The sequence below is a fragment of the Schistocerca gregaria genome, chromosome 8 (assembly GCF_023897955.1).
Source record: "Schistocerca gregaria isolate iqSchGreg1 chromosome 8, iqSchGreg1.2, whole genome shotgun sequence".
NCBI lineage: Eukaryota > Metazoa > Arthropoda > Insecta > Orthoptera > Acrididae > Schistocerca > Schistocerca gregaria.
In genome coordinates, this window is record NC_064927.1 from 393,327,800 (window position 1) to 393,350,534 (window position 22,735).

The 22,735-nt window shown below is 36.5% G+C and overlaps 1 protein-coding gene across 2 annotated transcripts in view; it reads left to right on the plus strand.

The window, feature by feature from the left end:
* LOC126283931 (serine protease gd-like) overlaps positions 1-20,836 on the plus strand; it is a 199,224-nt gene extending 178,388 nt beyond the window's left edge. Inside the window, exons 8-10 of one of the 2 annotated variants that reach the window (XM_049982317.1) lie at positions 10,530-10,686; positions 15,285-15,487; positions 19,297-20,836. In XM_049982317.1, the coding sequence (XP_049838274.1) occupies positions 10,530-10,686; positions 15,285-15,487; positions 19,297-19,302 (366 nt within the window). In that variant the 3' untranslated portion in view covers positions 19,303-20,836. Of the gene's footprint in view, positions 1-10,529; positions 10,687-15,284 lie in introns of both variants that reach the window. The other variant, XM_049982316.1, reaches the window with a different exon arrangement.
* Positions 20,837-22,735: the final 1,899 nt, after the last annotated feature.

Here is a 22,735-nt window from a genome sequence, read left to right on the forward strand (position 1 = left end):
AATGCCACAGACAATACCTTTAGTTTAAGGTAAAAACCTTGATGTCTTTCCCTATAAAATAATGCTAAGTCCAGCTCTATATCTCCTTTCAATAAATTTACATGAATTTTTAAAGGTGTAAAGTCCATTTTGAAATTCTCTGTATAAGCAATATAATTTCAAAACTCATGAAGAATACAATAATTCCAATTTCACAGAAGACAGATGCTGACAGATACAAAAACTACTAAACCACCAGTTTAATAAGTCATGATGGAAAAATATTGTCACCAATTCTTTACAGAAGAATGGAAAAGCTGGCAGAAGCTGACCTTGGGGAAAATCGTCATAGGTTACAGAGAAAAGTAGGAAAATGCAAAGCAATACTGACCCCACAGTGTGTCCTAGAAGAAAGGTTGGAGAAAGGCAACCTACATTTATAGCATTTGTAGGTTTAGAGAAATTTATACAGAAACCAGACTGCAATTATGAGAGTTGAAGGACATGAAACGGAAGCAGTGGTTGATAAGGGAGTGAGGTAGGTCTGCAGCCTATCCCCGATGTTGTTCATTTTGTACACTGAGCAAACTATGTACAAAACTATGAAGAAATTTATAAATGGACTTGAAATTCAGTGGATTTGCAAGAGCAATTGAATCGAATAGATAAAGTCTTGCGAAGAGAATATAAGATAAACAGTAATGGAATGTAGATGAATATATTATTTTAGAAGTCAGGCAACCCCAGCCAAAGTCGCACATGGTAAATAAAATCTTCTGCACTGGCTGTTAAGATACTTTTATCAGAAAGTCATGACCAGTTTCACATCAGTGAAGATGCATCTTCAGGTGATAAGTTTCTTTATTTTTTTAAAATGTCATGGGGCTCATCCCCCTTCCCTGTTACCTCCTGAAGTTTGCTTTCACAACTTGATACGGTGGCTTAACTTCACACTACCTGCAACTTACCCAGTGGGTGTGAAACCTTCACCACCTTGGCTTCGTGAAGTGGCCCATGTTAACCTTGGCCTTCATTTGCTTCCGAAGGACACTACTCCAGCCTTGGTCTATCACCTCCAGTTTCATGACCTTCATATGGAACTTCGCAATAGTACCTGTGTCTACACTGATGGCTCTCAGACTGTCCATGGGGCCGGTTGTGCCTTTATCATTGGCACCCGTGTCTTTCAATATCAGTTTCTGGCACACTCCTCAGTATTTACAGCCGAGCTCTTCGCCTTGTATCAGGCCACGGAGTACATCTGGTGACACAACATTTCCAATTGTGCCATCTGCTCAGAGTCACTCAATGCCCTTCAAAGTCTATGTGCACTGTACACTGCTCATCCCTTAGTGCAGCAGGTCCGGGAAAACTGTCACTTGCTCACTCTTCATGGAGCCAGTGTCATGTTTCTGTGGGTCCCTGGTCATGTCGGTCTGCCAGGAAACAAGGCTGCTGACACAGCTGCCAAGGCTGCAGTCCTTGTACCTCAGCCCGCAGGTACCTATCTTCCTTCTGATGATCTCTGCATTGTCGTCTGTCAGGAGGTGGTGTCCCTTTGGCATCGCCAATGGTCCTCCCTTCATGGGAATAAGCTTCGGCACATAAAACCTCTTCCAGCACCTTGGCCAACCTACTCTCGCCCCCCCCCCCCCCCCCCCCCCACTGGACTGGGAGGAGATTATTTTAACTTGGCTGTATAGTGGGCACTGCCATTTTAGCCATCGTCATTTGCTAAGTAGCGCCACCACACCGCTTTGTACAAATTTTAACTGTCCACCACTTCCTGCTGGAATGTCCTTTTTTTTTAACACTCTATATTCCAGCGAATGACACATGGGCTGTCGACCACATTTTACTTTTTATCTGACAAAGCCATATGGCAAAGGCCATTTGATTTTTAGTTTTGGACCTCCATTTCTGCATGGTGTTCTTTTTAGCCCTTTTTTTCCATCTGCCTGTTTTTAGCTGTCACAAATTCTGTCCATTGGGACTGACATATAGTCGTTTAACTCCTCTCTGTGTTCATGACCTATAGTTTTGACTTGGCAGCGTATCACCCTAGTTGTTTTTTTGCATCCTAAAGCAAAACAAAACAAACAAACAATAAAAAAGTTAATGATGAGGCAAAGTGTGCTACAAATTAAATCAGGCAATACTGAGGAATTCAGATAAGGAAACAAGACACTAGAAGTAGTAACAGAGCTCTGCTATTTGGGGAGCAAATATCTTATGATGTTCGTTGTAGAGAGTATGTCAACTGCAAATTGGTAATTACAAGAAAAGCATTTCTGGGAAAAAATAAATTTGTTAACATCTAATACCAATTTAAGCATTAGCAAGTCCTTTCTAAAGGAATTTGTCTTGAGTTGGAGTGTAGACTTGTGTGGATGTGAAATGTGGATAATAAACAGCTTAGACAGGAAAAGAATAGGTCTGGAAATGTAGTGTTATAGAAAATTGGATGGGTAAATTGAATAACAAATGAGGGGGTACTGAATCAATGTTAGAAACCATGAAGTTCATTGCACAACTTGAGAAACAGAAGGATCATTTGATATGACATATCCTAAAGCATCAAGAAATAGTTGCCTTGGTAGTACAGGGAAGTGTGTGTGTGTTTGGAAGAGGACAGATAAAAATTGTAGATGGAGACCTAGGGATAAGTACACTAAGTAGGTTCAAACGGATGTAAGTTGCAATAGTTATTCAGAGTAGAAGAGTCTTAACTGGGATATAGTAGTGTGGACAACTGTATCAAATCTGTCTTTGGACAGAAGATCACAATCACAACCATAACACCAGCAGCTATGTTACATCTGTATCATAAACTTTTAAACACTTCCTTAGAGCAGGCTTGTCAATGTTGCAGTAAAATATTCTACTACTAACATAAGTACCTGCACAGGGGCTGCGGAAAAATGATTTTCCAATCCAGATAGTGATGCTGAAATATGTAGAATCACCTATTTACTTCAAAATATGTTATGTACAACATTCATAAACTTCTGAAAATTTTCAAACATGTATATTTCCTCACATAGATGTACACTAAAATTTGGAGGAAAGGTTATCTCAGTGAGGATAATACTTCCATAATTTACGGAAAGCAAAAGTGAGGATCACAACTGTTGATATATTCTGAAATAAGTTTTTGACTGCACACAATGTTCATAGAATAAGATAATTTCTTACTCACATGGTCTCATTTGTAAACAGAGGAAATACTGAAAATCTGCTTCTACATGTAAATAAATGTGTAAAAAGCACAGATTTAGCACTCATTGGTTTCATGACACCTTATACACTAGTGTGCCAAAGATGAACACAATACACATGTACAAAGAAGAAAGGAGGGGAACCCTGATGTTACTTCCAGAGTCAAAGTCAAATGGCCATAATGGATGTAGATTAAGTCAAAAATTCTTAAACACATTTGCATTTAAGAGGTAATAATAAACTCACCACACTCATGTCAATTTATATGCACTGATGTGCACAATATGGGTGTTGGCTATTTCAGCATGTATCATCAAAAAGAAAGCAGTTTACTATATTTACTGTTCAGTTGTCACATATTACAGAACACCCTCATTATTTGATATTATTAATAATACATGCATCTGCCAGTTCTATTTTTAAAGAATTGTAAATGGAGTAAAAGGAGCAGGCCATCAACAAATTCTTTATGATCCTGTTACACTGAACTTCATACATAGCTATTCTTTTTCTTCCTTTCTTTCTTTCTTTTTTCTTTCTCCTAAAAATTGTTGAAAATGTATTCCTGAAAAATTGACACCATTATGGACCAAAGCAAATTACTCAATATCTTCAACAAAGCAATGATCATATGTGGAAATTTTATTGTTGATTTTCAGGAAATATCTAAAGACCAGCAAAGCTTAATCGTCCTTCTGGAAACATATAACATAAAAGCCACCATAGATTCTCCTACAAGAGTTACACCAACAACAAACTCAACAATTGATCAGATATTAATAAATACAAATGTAGATCACAAATTCTGTGCCAGATATCTTAATACCGACTTCAGTGACTGCTACCCACAGTTCATTGTTTTTCACACTCCAAGCAAAACAAATGAGAAAGAGGAACTTGTAAAAGAAACCACAAAATCCAGTAACAAGCAAACAAATATTTTTATACAGGAATTAAATGAAGAAACCTGGTATGAAGTGTATACTTGTGAAAACACCAACAAAAAGTTTGAAAAATTCATGGAAATCTTCATGTCCTACTTTGAAGCAGCATTTCCATTAAAAAACTAAAAACATCGACTTCAGAAAGGATTATGACAGATATTAGAATATCTAGTGCAGAGAAGAGAAGGTTACACAATATAGCGTGTAGTCAGAGTAGTAGCTGGAGTCCACCCAAGATCATCCTACAGACATTTATTTAAGGATCTAGGGATATTCACAGTAGCTTCTCAGTAAATATACTCTCTTATGAAATTTGTTATTAACAACCAAACCCAATTCAAAAGTAATAGCAGTGTGCATAACTACAATACTAGGAGAAAGGATGATCTTCACTATTCAAGATTAAATCTAACTTTGGCAGAGAAAGGGGTGGATTATACTGCCACTAAAGTCTTTGGTTACTAACCAAATAGTATCAAAAGTCTGACAGATAACCAACAAGTATTTAAGAATAAATTAACAGAATTTATGATTGACAACTCCTTCTACTCCATAGAAAATTTTTTAGATATAAATTAAGAAAAAAAATTATAAAAAAAAATAAAAATAAAATAAAAAAGTTGTTATATTAACTTAATTATGTTGTTAAATTAACTTAATTATGTCATGTATTGGAAAATTTGACCCGTTCCACATCATTGCAAAGTGCCGTATTCATGATCCATGGAACTAGTATTAATCTAATCTAGCAAAGACTCAGAACATGCCTCACAAATTTCATTTATAACTGAAGAATTACAAGAGGATCCTCAAAAATGTCATAAGGAAAGCTAAAAATCAAATAGCAAGTAATACCAAACAACATAAAAATATAAGCTTATGTTATGAAGGACAAATGATTTCTTGCCCAACAAAATACTTTCAACAAATATTTTGCAAATATAAGTGAACAGTTAGTGAGTGGACTGGAAGAACAAAAGAAAATACCACGTCTATCATCAAACAGCATAAGAAATGTGTCTACATCATTGTTCCTTTCGCCCACAAATACAGAAGAAATCTCAGCTCTAAAAACCTTGAAAACAGGGTACTCACGTGGAACTGATGAAATACCAGATGTGATTATTAAAATATGCTGTCTTGCCTTAGCTGAACCCTTGACACACTTGTGCAACAGCTCACTGGCATCAGGAACGTTTACTTCATGCTTGAAAATAGCAAAACTCAAACCACTGCTCAAAAAAGGAAATCCAGAAAACATTTCAAATTAAGAGCCAATAGCCCTACTGCCTGTATTTTCAAAAATTAAATAAAAAATTAAAATAAGAGATTATCTGATTTCCTTAATGAACTTAAAATTCTCTCTCCCACACAGCATGGTTTCAGCAAAGGTTATTCAACAGAGTGCAATATTTGAAATTCTTAATGAAATCCATGCTAAACTGAATGAGAATGAGTTTGTGACAGGCATATGTTTTGATTTATTCAAAGCATTCAACATTATTGACCATAATGACTTACTGCAGAAGTTTGACCAGTTAGAAATTAGAGGTGTATCCAATCAGTGGCTCAGGACATACCCATGTGGACACAGATAGGTGGTTGAAGTGCAATGTATTGACCATAACAAAATCAGTTGCTACTATTCAGGATATCAAAATGTGAAATATGGTGTCCCTCAAGGACCAGTATTACGACACATTCTGTTTCTCCCCTCTGTCAATGACCTTATATACAATAAGTATTGCCAAACTACCCTCCAATTGCATATGAAACAAGCTTCCTTATTAGAAGAAAAACTAAAATTATAAACAAAGAAAAGACAGTAGCACTGAATTTCTACAATTTACAAGGAAGGCACCACCAAAATACGCAAATAGAACTAAGGGACAGAGTTCTTGAAAGTGCTGACAGCACAAAATTTCCTGAACTCTGGCTCCAGAACAACACAAAATGGGAGGTACACATTGAATATCTGCAAAGCAAAACCTGCTATATGATGAGGATCTTAAAAGTTGTTGCAGCAAAGCCAGTCTGTTAAATGTATACTACTCCTATGTGCATTCTGTAATTAAATATGGCACAATCTTCTGGGGCAATGCAACAACAAATATTAAAATTTTCAGGGTGCAAAAGAGAATATTAAGAATTATTGAAGGGGTAAACAATTGGAAATCATACAGTCACATAGTTACAAAAATGTCAATTCTTCCTCTTACTTGTATTTTTATCTATGAAACGTAAGTTTTCATAAAACAATAAATTGATAGACACCCAGATACCTTATTAAAAAATGAAGACATACATTCATACAATACAAGACAAAAATCTGATATTCATATGAAGCAAGTGGGAGCATCAGTGTGGCAAAAAGGCACTCTACGTATTCAGATAAAAATTTACAGTACTCTGCCTAACCACATTAAACCAGTAAGTAAGCTCAGTAGTTTTAAGGCTAAACTAAAGGCATATTTAATTGATAATTGCTTTTACAGTCTGACAGAGTAGCTAGAAACCAATCAACAAAAATAAATATTCATTATGAATATTCTAATTTGTATTTTGTATCTAATGTTTATTGTATATATGGTTCTTTGCTAAATTACTTAAATATCTTCTGAGTAATAAAACCTTCTTTCTCCAAAGGCTGGGTGCCCCAAAACATGATTATGTAAGACAAAAGTCCATGGAAATATTCGAAGTAAGCAGCTCTCATGGCCTCCTTATGTGTGGTTGATGTAATTATGCATAAGGCAAATGTTGCAGAATGTAGCCTTTTTTCTAGATCTAGGGTATGGTTTGATCAATTTAGTTTGCAATTTCTGTACACAACCAGGACCTTAGCTGAGTCAACTTGCTTTATTTGTTGTTCATTACATTCTATATACATAACATCAGGTTTTCTATGTGCCATTTGAAACTGTACATACTGAGTTTTTTTTTATATTCAGGGAGAGTCAATTACAGTGAAACAATTTCAGAATGTCATCAAATGCATTGTTCACAGATGTTTCCCGGTTGTTCCCTATTGCTTTATCAACTAGAAGAAAAGAATTGTCAGCAAATAGGGTGAACTTGCTCAGTGAGGTGGTGCAGTGTGGGAGGTCATTTATAAATATAAGAAACAGTAAGGGTCCCAATACCAAGCCTTGAGGCACTCCAGTGTTGACTGTGCCCCACTTGCGTAAATCTGGGATTCCATTACTGTCAGTAATTGTTACCCTTTGTTTCCTATCTGTATGGTAGGATTTAATCCATGTCTCCACTATTACACTTAACCCATAGTAGTCTGCTTTATTTTGCAGAATTTCATGGCTGACACAGTCAAAAGCTTTGGATATGTCACATAGGATTCCAATTGGTGCAAATTTTCTGTTAAGAGATTCAAGAATTTAAGCGGTGAAAGATAAAATGGCATCATCAATTGATAGGCAAGGCCTGACATTGACTGGGAATGTTATGCCTGTTCAGGTGATTAACAATTCTCCTGTATACCAGTTTCTCAAGGAGCATTGAAAAACGTGTTAGCAACAGATATTGGGTGGTAGTTTGTTACATCAGTTGCAAACTGCATTTACATAGCAATGTCAGTGCTTAAGTATCTTAGTTGAAATATTATCAACCCCACAAGATTTTTTTCTACTTGATCTCTCTGATTGTCTTATTGATCTCACTAATTGTTTTTGGGATTATCTGCATCTGGCAAACTCTGGCATTTTTAGCTTTGTGCAGAGTGGCTGTCACATCACCCACTGAGCCTTTCTTTTTCAGCAGCTGTTAAAAAATGTTTATTGAAGATATTATAACTTCCTCAGTATTTGTTACAACATTTCCCTCCTGAATTAATTCTATGTCAGTCATGTACTCTACTTTTTTACCACTGTCCCTTTTTATAACTTGCCAGACAGTTTTTGATTTGTTACTTCAGTTATAAATTTCAGATGTTACGTACGTAGTTTCAGATTTTTTATTACCCTTTTTAAAATATTACAGTGCAATCTGTAGTCCTCCTTTTTGATGGGATCATTAGGTAGCCTTAGGAATTCATATAAATTTCTTTTTGTTCTACAGGAAATTCTGATCCCTTTAGTAATCAAGAGTTTATGTTTTGTGGCCTGAGGATTGTTTCTCAAGATTATTTTTGGAAATACAGCCTCAAACAATGACATAAACTCATTAGAGAACAGATTAAATTCTTCATTAATATTCCTCTCCATAAATACAGGGGTCTAGTCGATCTGCACTGAGAGAAGGTTGAAGATTACTAAGTTATCATTATTGACTGGCCTGTCAGTTTTAAAGGAGTGCTTCAGTTTATCACACAGTTTGATATCATTTACGGTAAGCAGCTGACCACCATCATCTGACAGACCACTGAGAATTTGTCTTACAATAATACTGCTGCTTCTGTATCTGTCCAGGAATACACTGTCAATTACTCTCTTACAAGTACTAGTTACTCTAGTGGAAAAGATAACTACTGAAATTAGGTTAAATGATTCCATTAGGTGCTCTAGTTCTGCTGTTATTTATAGTTAAGAAGTTAATATTAAAATCACTCACGATAATTTAATCCTTGTGTTTTGTACTTATTTGTTCAAAACTTGTTCCAAAGGGTTTAGAAAGATACATATTTCCCCTGCAGGGGCCCTGTAAACTGGCAAAATTATAACTGACTTATTATTTGTGGTAATTTATGTTCCACAGACTTCAAAGTGAGAATCTACACCGTAAGTAATTATGTCTGGGATTTATATTTTACATTAGTTTTAACATATATTGTAGTCCTTTCTTTCTCCTTTATAGTACTACAATAGCTAGCTGCTAATGACTATCCATCAGTTTGAGGCATTTCAGTTCCGCTTGTCACATGGTGATCTGTCAGACATATTACTTGTGCATCGTTTACAGATTCATCATCATTAATGTTGAGATTTAGAAGCTCCAGTTTGCTTCTGAGACCACTGATGTTTTGGCGGAACACACATAGTTTACTGCTAATGGTATTTCTTGGTTCATTGCTACATTTTGATAGCTTAGCATCTCCCCATAAACTCGGACTGTTTGGCAAATTATTACTTCTCTGATTATCACCAGTCTTAACACTTAGCCTAAAAAAGGCTTAGAAATAGATTTCTGATGTTCATAGAATGATATTGACCACATGATTACCTCTTAAGACTTATTTCCTACTTCACTGAGCACTTCATTCACCAGGCCATTTAGATGCAGTCCATGAATCGTGAGGAATTGGTAGCCAATATTGTTTATATTCACTATAGTAACACTTCTGAAGTATTTAGCAAATGATTGATATTGCTCATCAGCTACATTTATTTCATGATTCATGCATGACCTTGTGGTAGATCATGACAATGCAGGATGTTGAGAACAACAACATTAGTATGAGTTAAGTGACTCAAACATTCCTTTACTTCCTGACAAACATTTGATGTTTCATTTTTAAAGATATCATTCAGTCCTCCAGTTACCACAATCTAATCATTAGTGGATAACTTACTGACCTCTGCCGAATTGGCATGTTTCCTCACTTCAGTTAAACCTGCACCTGGCTTGATGAATCCCATAGCACCAATCATTGTAGATGCCTCATTTAGTATATGAGAAGTGATTCTGGCCCTGTGGCTGTTGACAACAAGCATCAGTTTTCTTCTTGATTTTTCTTCCTTGGAGCTTAGAGATTGTGGATGATGGTGTTCTGGAGTAGCTGCATGTTGATCAGACTGATTACCTTCAGAGCTGTTATTCACCGTAGCACTACTTTTTTGAGTGTCTGTCATATGCCAATTGAGTGTGCCTTTGGCGATATATCGTGATGAAAGGGTTTTGTCACTGTAAACACTATGATCCTTAGAACTTTTCACTTGTATGACTGACGAGCACTTATTTGTGATGTATATATCAGAAGTCTCAGAGAGATCTGGGCTGTTGTTCTAACTGAGTGTGCATAATTCACTCTTCCGCACTTGTACATAATGTAGATTATTCTTTAGTGAGGGGACTGGTTTGCCACATCGATAATGAAATGTGCTTTTGTGTATATATGTAGGATTAGAAGGACTAGATAAATAAATAAAGTCTTTATGTGGATCATTCTGATATCTAGTATTGGTGTCATTAGCTGAGCTGAACTGAGGTTGAGCTGTTCATTTGAAGAGAAGGTGTGTTAGTACTGGAGGAAAGCAAAGGCATACCACATCCAATGCCATGTCTAATGAAGTAAACCAACTTTTGGGTTGAGAACAGCCTTTTGTTATCTTGATCTGCTTAATGCTTGGATTTACACTCTAATATTTAGTTATTAAAATAGTATTTTATTGTTAAAATGTTACATGTATGTCATACGACATTTTAATGTTACATTAGGTTGTTGGATGGGGCCGGGATGAACTGGGCAACAAAGTCACTGATTTACCACACAAGGCAAATGTTCCTATTGTGTCCAGAGAAGACTGCATAAACAGCCGAAAGGATTTTATTTTCCTCGCCAATGAACGGACGTTCTGTGGAGGCTTTCGAAATGGTTAGTGCCACGAGTAGTTTCATCCGATCAATATAAATTGAGGTAAAGACATATATGGGAATTGAGTCATGCAAACAGTGGTAACATGTAAATTGGCTCCCTAATGTCTAAGCAAATAACAAACATTAAATGAGGTACTATGTAAACTTCATATGGACGAACTGCAAGCAACAGTTGATTACACTTTGTGATGTAGTATGGTGGATTTTTCCCTCTGCAAAGTTTTTCTATACCCATAAATAGACAAGGCTTTTTCCTAAGTCTCTATTTTGTTTTCAATATGTTACCTATTGGCATGTTACAGTCACATGAAAGTCACAACACAATATTTAGATTTAATTTCACTTGAATTTATTGTTCAGGTTATAATTTTGGTTGTTCTGTTTACCTAGATGTAATTGATTTCCATTAGGACACTCATAATTTTAAAATATACAATTAAAATATGTTAGAACTGCAGTTCACAGCATGCAAAACCCTATGAGCTAATCAGTGTATTTGAGAAAGGTCACCCCTGCCAACAGAAAGCTAAGCATTGTAACTTTCCAGTAACATATTTGAAATGACCTAACACTGATTATCCTCTGAAATAATTATACATAAAATTCTGAGCCACTTGCAGTTTTTGCTTCGGATTTTCCCCTAACCTCAATTAGATTCTGACTTCAGAGTACCTATTTTTGTTACCTTAATTTTTCTGTATGATATGATGTACAGCACAACTAATTAATTAATTTCATGTAATTTACCCTAATTTGAAATACGGCCCCCCATACATGTAAACAAGGGGATTCACATTGCATAAGAATAATAATGTACATCTATTTTTTCTAAATTTCTAACCAGGAACATTTTCTGTATGTCAAAGTCCCATTACTGCTTGTAGTTAATCCAAAACAGTAAAATCTGGCTCACCCAATTTTCAAAGCATAATGTAGTTTACAAAATAACAGTTTACTCTTACATCCATGCTTACGTTATTGGACATCACCCAAAATTGGCTCTTAATGGCTAGAAATCCCACAAGTATGACCTATGTTGGTATTGATGTGGTGGCCTTTGCAACTTACCTTAGAAGACAAACCAAAGAAAGGCAAACCTATGCTTGTAGTGTTTGTATATTTAGAAAAAGCTTTTAAAACTGTTACTAGAATATGCTCTTTCAAAGCCCCAATGTGGCAGGGAAGAGCACCCATACCCAGGGACAAGGGGTGCCATCCTGTCCCCTCCCACCCCCTAGTTCTCGGGACAAGGGAAAAAAATATAATGTAGTCAGACGTGTTTATTTCGAGAAAATGATTTAAAAGTAGGCATTATGTAGGTTTTTAACAGGGTCAGACCTGAAACTTTTTTATGCCTACTTAAAAGCTGCCATTCATCTTTAGAGTACAAAAAATAATCAATACACCCAGGTCTTGGCCTCCCCTACAACCTATGATATGGACGCTGCTGGTAACAGGAATAACATATAGGGACCAAAACATTTGTAACATGTACCATTTGATACTTGTGAAAATAATAAACATTGTAATTATTGCAAAAAAATTTTAAAGAAAAAACTATATGTGATTTTATTGGAGCAATCACAAATGTACATAACTGAGAGGAGGAAGTGTGAATGGTAAACACAGAACTAAGAAGAATTTTGAAAATATACTCAACTAGAGGAAGTGGAATTCAATGATTTGCCTGGATATGTTGTAGTTACATTAATTAACCCAACACTGTTACAAATTACTCTCCATTTATTGCATCTAGTTTCAATAGTCGAACTTTACTTTTTCATGTCCAGAAACCAATTGTAGCTTTCCAGTCAAGTATTAGGCCATGTTCAGGGCTTCTTTCTTGTCCAAATCATTGAGGTTGTATCTGCAGGGGCAGTTTGGACAGGACAGGATGTGTTCCATGTCTTGCACAGCACCAAAATCACTTATCATTCACATTACCATGACCCCACATGATCATAGAATTTTTCACTGGGGTCATGCATGTTCTTATGCAGTTCAAGGTCCTCCATGTTTACCTTTTACAGCATCTCAGCCGTCTAGGCTCACAGTCAGTATAAAAAAAAGCATGTTGATCATTGATGATTTGTCTGAACCTCTCTGTGAATTTGTGAGATGTTCTTTAGGACCTGGGACTCATTTTGCAATGAGCAGCTCTGTAAAGATTTGGTAGAGGCATGGGTTCCATACACCCTGTTGTGAGTCAACATGTTTTATTAATGCTTGCGTAGAACTTTTCACGTGGGTAGATCTGGTCCATACTGGGCAGGTGTATTCAGCTGTAGAGAAGCATAGTGCTTTGGTGGTGGTCCTCAGGATAGTAGTTTTTGCTCCTCAAAGGATGACATGGAAGGAGTCTCTAAGAGAGCTTTCTTCAAATGGGAAAGCATAAAATTGGACAGTGAGAATCTATGGTAAAATGGTTCTGGATATGAAACTTCATAGATAAAATGAACTCTGGTGAGGTGCAGTAGCTAAAGTCACAAGCTACATGGCATTGTGAGAACTGAAGTGCCAAGAGCATGGTTGGGAGAAGTTGATTCAGTTAACCAGAAGCAAAGATTCTTTCTCATGACAGTTAAGAATACAACGTTTTTGGAAAGCAAAGGGATCAAAGGTGTACTTGCAGCAGAAGTTACCAGCGTGGGCAGTGGAGTAATGTGATGATAGGCTGACTGACAAGAGCTTCGCTGGCCACTGATATTTGGTGAGCGTGGTACTTTGACTCCTGCTGTCACTGAAAGTGAACAAAGTAAATCACCACAACTCAAATCCCTAGTCAGTGCCTCAATATCCTCTATTACCTGACCAAGGGTAGCACTATCTTTTACAGTACTTATGATCTGATACCTCAATCATAGTTTTTCTTACTGCTGTTCACCTAAATCCCACTCATGGCAGCTACTTTATGGCATGAACTCCCTTTTTCTACACAGCTCAGCTTGTGACACATCTCTTAAATTCTTATTAAATGTCTACTGTGCCATACTTCAATGTACAGCTGAATGAGGCTTCTCCTCTTCAACAAGTTAGAAGCTAGATCTGTTCTGGCGCTCCCATTTCACCTTATCCCTCCCTCCTCCCCCTTTCCCCAACAATTTAACAATTTCTGTAATTCATTTTAAATGTCCTCAGTTTATGGCTGAAGGACACAAAACTTCATTTTCTGTTCTTCAATCTTCATATCCTTTAAATATACTATGCACATTGATTAGGGAGCCTCATTTAGAATCCTGTTTTCTCTTCCACTCAAGTTAAACTGCAGTTCACAATGTGTGCACATCAGTGTCAACCTATTAACTAACCTGCGGCAACATGCACATTTGTCGCACATGCTCACACTGTTACATAAGGGGCAATTGAAAAGTAGGTATCTTCAAGTGTTGCTGCAGCATACATGCAACCCAGCATGACTCTGATGCTGGTATGTAAGAACTGTTGTGTAGCAAGGGCTAAGTGTGGCCTTAGAACAGAAACTTCCTGATCACCCCTTATAAATAATTACAAATCTATATGCACTTCCAGATATTAGTGGCCTGTTACACTTAAGTTTATACTAACAGGTAAGCATAAATAAATTAGGTCCACCAACTTCATAAACTGAATGTCCACACATAAGCTTAATCAAAATCAAACCTGCAGTAACTCCTGTAGGTTAGCACAAAATTCTTGACAACTTAGCCTTTTAAATGAAATACAAATGCAAACAAATAAAGCCGAATGGAGTTTATCCTGTTTCATCATAAGCAAATTTAAACCTGAGTGTATGACTTTCTTTCTTAAAAACTTTTCACTTGCAATGATTAATATGACTGGAAAAGGGAAACTTTCATTATTTGAACTAGAATATGCACTAATACACTTATTTACCATATAATACAGAACAAAGTAACTAATAATAATTAATTAATAACTTAACATTATGGTAGCATGAAATGACAAGGTCTCATATGGCACACGAAATAACATATACAATATGTCCTGGGTGGAATGGTCAGTTTGACAAATTCAGTCATTTACAGTAAACAAGTTTCACAAGGACATATGCCCTATTTCAAATGGTTTCAACAACAGAACACATTTACTGTCATATTACAACAATGTAGAAGAAGTCAGAATGAACAATTTGATATATATCACTTGTGGTCTATCAAGTTGAGAAACTACCTAAGCTATAGCACATGTTTGTCATATATTTTCAGTATTTTCTTGTTCTCTTCATGCAGAGAAAAAAAATGAATAGGACCTTTCGTGCTGGAAATTTAATGTATCTCAATTTCATACTGAGAAACATTTTTGCTACAGGTCACAGTTTTTTATTTACGCAGGAAAAGAACACCAAAGTGACATAAAATGTGTTACACTCGGAAAAGATTTGTATTAGAGTATATGTCCATAAGTAATCTTTTGCTACAAATTAGTGTTATTGTCATATTGATCATTTCTCCTGGGACACCCTGTATAGAAAGATATGTTTCCCTTTCTTTTTGTGTATGTGAAGCATGTTACAAATTTCTTTGCCATCACTGATGCAGCTTATGCATTTAAGAATATTTTGTGACATGTATGACTTTTGCTTTCTATTGTCAACAGAGACAGGGCCCTGTTCAGGTGACAGTGGAGGTGGTCTCTTCCTTCCCTCTGATGGAGAAAGTGGAAGGCAATGGTTTCTGCGTGGAATTGTAAGCCTCTCTCTACGTGATCCTGAAACTGGAAGCTGTGACTTGAGGCAATACATTGTCTTCACAGATGTTGCACAGTTCCGGGACTGGATTTTGAAAATAATGCAGAAACAGGTATACTGACCATAACAGAAGTGTAATTTACTTCTTATGTTCAGGTGATTCTGAAAACTAAGAGACAATAGTGACTCTTGATCAAAACTTCAATGCACTTACGATATTATGAAGAAGACAAAAACCATGATAGTGGTTACATGCTGTGCTGTGACGTGACAACTGATAAAATATATTAGTAACTGTGGGTGATGTGTTTAGTACTGTCTATGTTCCAAGAAGAATCTGATGGCAGTAGCAGTTTCAAAGAAAGTACATGTGCCATACAAAGTACAAAAGTTGATGGAACCTATGGATAGTACTTTGCCATACATGTTAATAAACAAACCTACCGATAATTCTATAATAATTACTTAGTGTGCACATCTGCAGTTGATTTACTATAGAAAAAAAAACATTTTTTGTGGCCATCTAGTTACTAATCCTTACTACAGACTATAGAGATGCTGCAGAACACTGAATTCAGGATATATTTGGTTAAAACCTCATAATAATTACGTTACTTAAATTTTGCTGTTGGCTGGCTGCAGGTGATAATTTTGATGAACAAAAGTTTGAGAATTTTAGTACAAGCAAATACATGTTTGTAAACTGTTTTTTACTGAGATTCATTTTGTACCTACCAGAAATCAAATAAAAATACTGATATCTGTGCGCCAGAAATGCAGAAAATAGAACGAAAAGACTGCAGTAAATCCAGTCATGATATCATAAAGCAGGAAATTTTTCATATGTCATAGCATACCCATTAAACCTGATTAATTTTGTTTTAGAATCTATAATTAGTTACAAATATGACTACACAAACTGTAATTAAGTAGTTTTCTAAAAATCTTGATATTAAGGAAACCTTCCACCTTAAAGGGTAGATGTTCAGCACAGAGGATGGATGCCAAACAAGAGGTTGGCGATTCTTCCTAAGCTCAAGTATGTTAGATGTGGTGGACAGATGGATATAAAATTGTTGAGTGCTAAACAGTGTGGTCTTCAGTCTTCTGTTTCAAGATTGTGGTACTCTTGTTTAAACAGAAAACAAAGGTCATTTAGCTCCAGTAAAATTAATAAAAACTTTCACTACATTCTCCAGTACATCTGTTCATACCATTGTCCTGTTAATAGTATCAAAAAGACAGTTGATAGAAGAAAAATGGTTGGTTGATCACAATACTAATAGGGTGCACCAACCACCCATTATAATCTTTGACAAGTGGAATTGGGCCTTGCTACCACACAAACTGTCATCAGTTTTCTTTCTATGTGGACATGGGAGTGGCTGGGATATGGAGAAACAAAGCGTAGGAAGACAAACTGAGCGAGAGACAACAACTAGTAGGAAACGAGTGCAAAGAGGGCTTGGAATTGGAGAAAAGCAAAAAACTTCAACTGTTCTTCAGAAATACTGGCTACTTTCTTCAGATAGGAGAATATATACTCCTCAGGAAAGCAGACAAAAAAGCCGTTTAATCATAAAAAAATTTATTAATTCATATGTTATATTCTCGTATGAACAGAAGAAAATAATTCTCCATGTCTCTTTTCAATATTTTGCTGAAAACAGATATTCATCTTACAAAGGAATTTTTCACATAGATATTCTCAACCGGTTTATATAAAGTTTACTACCTTGCTCCAGTCCTCTCCTGATTTCTAGCCTCATGAGTCCCTTTAAGTCCCTTTGCACTCATTGCAGGGGTAAGTTTTGCTTTTTAGCATGGTCATCGAGTTAGAAGCCTTGCACTAATAAGTCTTTTGTGGACTGTGAAGGTACAAACATTGACTCCAAAGTTCTCCACGGCCTTCTTCAAATCTTACCTGGTAGCTCTTCTGTGATTTTTCACCGTCTAGACAAATTTGCATTGAGTTCTAGCGGACAGTTTGCGGTTGCATACACAGTTCCCTCAACATGCAGGGCTAAAATTATGGCCATCTTTCAATGACTGTCAAATGCAGCTTGCAGATTTTTGTGAAATTTGTAATCTGTTTACTGTGTCTCACTGTGAATACTGGTTTTCTTTGAGTAACAGTTTTATAGAAGCAACTTTTCTTGGTGACCGATGATTTTTCCAACCCATAAACAACAAATATTTGACAAACATAAGAATTGTTGATAATAATGAAAATGCAAGTAGAAATACTCATAAATTATTGTTTGATGGTACACTAAACATAAAACATACCTTAGGTATGAGTCGGCCGAATTAAACTGCAACCAACACAGCTGCAACCATGCCATCTCTGTCCCAACAACAACAATTGAGAGCTTAGGAAGTGCTGCCAACATTGATACTGGCATAGTACTGCCAATAGGAAAGGTAAATGTTGCCAGGCAGATGTAATTGAGTGAATTCCAGTATCACATGACTGAATAATTCCAGAATGAGAGAAACTAGAAAATATCAAACTTTTCATTTTGAGACTAAATTTTCACACCTCTGTACACAGAGGAAGGTGTACATGGCCTACACAATACTGAATATTGTTGTAACAGCGACCAGAACAGTCACGGGGTTGAAGTAACAGAAAAATGTGGCGGGACCTGCAGAGCGGCCCGCGAGCAACAACACAACACAGAGGACGGACACGACCAACAAAGGACCTTACGACAACAACAAGAACGAGACAATAGAGTAAAGAAAACCTAACTAGACAACCATGTCCATTCGTAAACAAAACACGAAAGTAAATACAGTGTCTAAGGCGAGGCGATATGTCAAGAGATGTACACAATGTTAGACTGACTGGCTGAGCGAGAGGCACGCACTTAAGTACTCTGTCAGGGACGCCGCTATTGGCCGCTGCAACCACATGTTACACTGTGATGCCCTCACACTAAATGCAGGCCAGGAGAGACGCCCGCTGCCACAGCTTATGGTGCGATGGTGCAGAGACCCCTAGGGGTCTTCGATGTCCGTGACATCTGGCAGGGATTCCAATTCCGCGGTGCGTGGTACCAGAAATATATTACCTGACTGCTTTCACAAGTATGGTTATACTTGTATACCTTTAAAGAAGATGGTGATATGACTGAAACAATTAGTGCGTTCCTAGAACAAGGTTTTGGAAATGGTTTTAGACAAGTGTATGATGTGTGGCAATGGATTGTGAATGATGACTGTATAATGATGAACAAGAATATTTAATAATTTGGATGGTTGCTGAAATAGCATCATTGTAAAAGTAGATATTTAGTCAGAGATTTTCACAGTTACTATCCCTTCTCAACCAGAATTCTGCTAGGAACAGTTTGTGTGACCTTCTTACACACACACACTAACAATCGCCGCCTCCAATGAGGGCTTCTGTCATTGAACACTACCTCCGCCAGCATCGAGCTAAATAAAACATACTACCTCGTCCTATATAAAATTAACCATTTGCCTACGACCACAAGTTGTGGGTTGCTCAGTACTAAAAGTTTTCTGTTTCTATAAATTTTTCACAAACTGTATTGACCACTCCTGGGATTGGCAAAAGAATGTGGAAAGTATCAAGTCTCTGTTTAACTGCCTGGTTTGTGAGGTGTATGAATGCTATAAATTTTTATGAAAAGAATTTGAAGGATTCATAAAGACTCAACAAACAATTACTGAGCAGAGACCAGCATGCAATAATAAGCCTAGTATAACAAAGTTTGGTAATGTCTCAAATGTTGCCAGTGTTCAACTGTTTTGGCTCAACATCCATCCACCTCATCAGTGCACAACACAATTGTGGAGGAGCACTGAATTTTCACTCAAGCATGGGGTTCAAATATCTGTTCTGCAATCTAAACTTAAGTTTTACATAGTTTCCATAACTATTTCTTCCAGATGTGACACAAGACTCCTGTAATATTTGAGGCTATACTACCAATACAGGGCTTCTGTTTGGTTGTTTAAAGCTAGCTGGGAGCTTAAAGTACCCTCTTCTATATGCTGGACTTTTTTGGAGCATGCAGTACCATACAACAATTAAAGAGCAGCCTGCAAATGCTTCTGGAAGGTGGAGGTGACAATTTGTTATTTTTCATGGTGTTTTACAACAGATAATGTGAGCAACAGTAATATTTCAAAGTTTTAAACTGCTTCCTGCAGCTTATTCGTACGTTGTATTGCTTCTTTGACTGTGGGTGTACATCTTTTTTTTTCACAATAACTACCAATTTTCAATTGACCTGCCTACAATTAATTTGTCCTTCCATATCAGACAATGTTTGGCATTTCTAACTACTGAATGCAGAAGTCAAAGCAGTTCTTGTACAAAATTTTGGGTGTATTAACACAACTGAAAAATTAAACTTGTACAGCGTATAAGTTGCTATAACTGATACAAGACTGAGGGCAGCATGGTCTCTGCCACATCATTCAAATGTAATCACAATAATGCCTTTACATATCATGCCATTATTACAAAAATGTTTTACTGAAATTACAGTTAAAACTTCATAGGTTTACAGAAATTCACTTTGACATAAACAATGCCATGTCATGAAGTGTGTATTCTAATGAATATGTTACAAAATATGCTAAAAATATTATATGAAATTACTTCAAACTAAAACTATTAACATTGATTTATTTGATATTTAAATTATGGTAAATTACGGTAAACTGCATGATGCTAATATAATTTTTAAATTGTTACATAACATCAGTTTTCCACAATCAGCTGCTTTGCAGTGGAAATCTGTTTTGCTTCAATACCGAAAATAGTTACATGTTGATAATACTAGGCTTATTTTGTATTCAGATATTTATACAAATACACTGACTGTGATATTATAAACTATTTAAATCTGAGATCTGAAACAAAGTTGAAATAAGTTTAATTAGTGTTCACAAAATGTAAGTGATATTGGTATTGTAATCTATATTAGATGTTGTATGTGACCTTCGTATCAAGTTCTACAGTTGATGAGTTATCGCATGGTTCTGTTTGTGTCATATCCTACTCTGATGCATTATGTACACCCATTCAGCCCCCTCCCCCACCTCCCCTCCTCCAGAGAATTGTGCATAAAACTTATGCATAAGTCTCTGCCAGGACATGTCTGGAGCAGAATAGGAAGTGTATTACAAAACTGAAAATTGCCATTGTTTGTTATTATTTACCTGAAAATATTTAACGACATATAAATTTCTGTATGAACATTATTGATAAAGTGACAAATTCATAAACTACAATATAAAAATTTTGTTACATACTGGGCAGACAAAATTAAACTGTATATATATATTTATTATAAAAATTTAACTTTAGTTTCTTCAAACTACATTTAACAAGGTAAAAGTCTTGATTTCATTAATTCAAATTTGTTTTCATTCTGTGTATAAATTATCCTGTATTGCTTTTGTGCACAATATTTTTTTTACATATTTCTTTTTGTGATTGCTTCTTGGAAATCCTTTTTCTGACATTCCCAAAATTTTGATCACAGTACAGATAAAAAAAGTGTCATCTCAATGTGTCTCACATCCTACAGCCTAGTTCAGGTAAATTTTGGGTCACATCATCAGAATATACCGAAAATCACACACATAATGCATTACAAGATTGTGCAGTCAGAGCTCATACACAACTGCTGGAAATTTATGGAACAGTTGATGCACAGGTGCAAAAAATGTCAATTATCATTAGCCAAACACAGGGTTAAATTAGATTCCTCAACACTAGTTGTATTTGTCTTGTGCGATATACTGAATGTTTAATATTGATGTATTATTTCTCACTATTGTGATCCTTCTGTGCACACATTAGTGCAGTTGAATATTTAACTAGTTTATAAAAACGCAAATAATCAGTTTTTGACAATGTAATGAAAGATAAAAAAATCTACTCACCAAGTGGCAGTAGGGAGAACACAGGTATAAACAAGGTTTTACATATGCAAGCTTGCAGCCAGTGGCTCCTTCTTATGGCAGAAGGGTTCTAGGGGAAGAAAGAGGAGTGAAAGAAAGGACTGAAGAGATTAGAGGAAAGGGTGGAGTTTGGAAAAGCCAACCAGAATCCCGGGTCAGGGGAGACTTGCCGGACAGTCAGCCTCCCCTGACCCAGGTCTCTGGGTGACTTTCCTGAACTCTGGCAATTTTCCTAAACTTCTCCAGACCTTTTACTTCACCCATCTTCTTCTGCTTCAACCCTTTTGCCAGAAGAAAGAGCCACTGATTCCAAAAGCTTGCACATACAAAACCTATTTTTCATATCTGTGTTCTCCTGCTGCCACTCAGTGAGTAGATTTTTTTGTCTAACCAATTACATTATATTTACCAAGTTTATATGAGTTGTCCAGGTACCACAGGATATGTGTGACAAGTTAATGAAAAATAGAAAACTAGTGTTTTTTAAGATAATTACAATATACATGCGGCTTTGAAACATCATTGATTGATACAGTGAAACTTACATAAAAGTCCAAATAATCTTGTTTTCTGAATGTAATAACTGACTGCTACTATTAATTCAGCCCAAACATCCATAGCAGCAGAAAACTGCTATAGTTATTGAATGTGGCTATTGCATGCTTGATAATTATGCACTTGTTTAGCAGGGTGCACTAAAACAGCAATCTGGCAATAATTTAAGAAAAAAACCAATAACATTCATTAAGAGAGTGTTACAAATAGTACTTAACTTTGGTACAGTTTGATGGATGGCACTTGATATCCTAAACCTAATATGATGATATCTAATAACTTTGATGGCTCTTTGTAGTCTATGAGATCATAAATATCAATGAAAGTAGACACTCTTCATAGATCAATTACTCTGTAAACAGCAACAGCTGCTTCTGAAGATAGGCTTCAGAGTACTGTAGTGAGTGGGCTGCAGGCATTGATTGTACTGTGTAACTGCTGGTCCGTAATTGTCCAATTGCTGGTGCAGAACTGTCAGATCGTTGGCAGCATGTCGTGTTTTGGCGCCATTTGTCATGAGGTTTTTCCTCTCCCACAGTATGAGATGGAAGCAAAATAGTCCATGGTTGGCAGCATTCCCTATTGGCTGCTGTCCATTGTGTCAGCAAATGAGTAAGATGTGCTGGCGCAAGTGGCATGGAAGCAGGAAGAGGTCTGAGTTCTGTGAGGTCCATCTGGAGGGAACAAAACAGGGAGAGACCAGGTGAGTGGTTCTGCCTGTGTGATCTCTTGCTCAATATGTGACATCCCTCCCCTGATGGGCAGAGGGGGAATCTGATCGATCCAGATGGCCTCCTAAGCATCCTGCTTCCGTGCTCGCTAGCATACATATTTGTGGGTGCGTGTATGTTGCTTC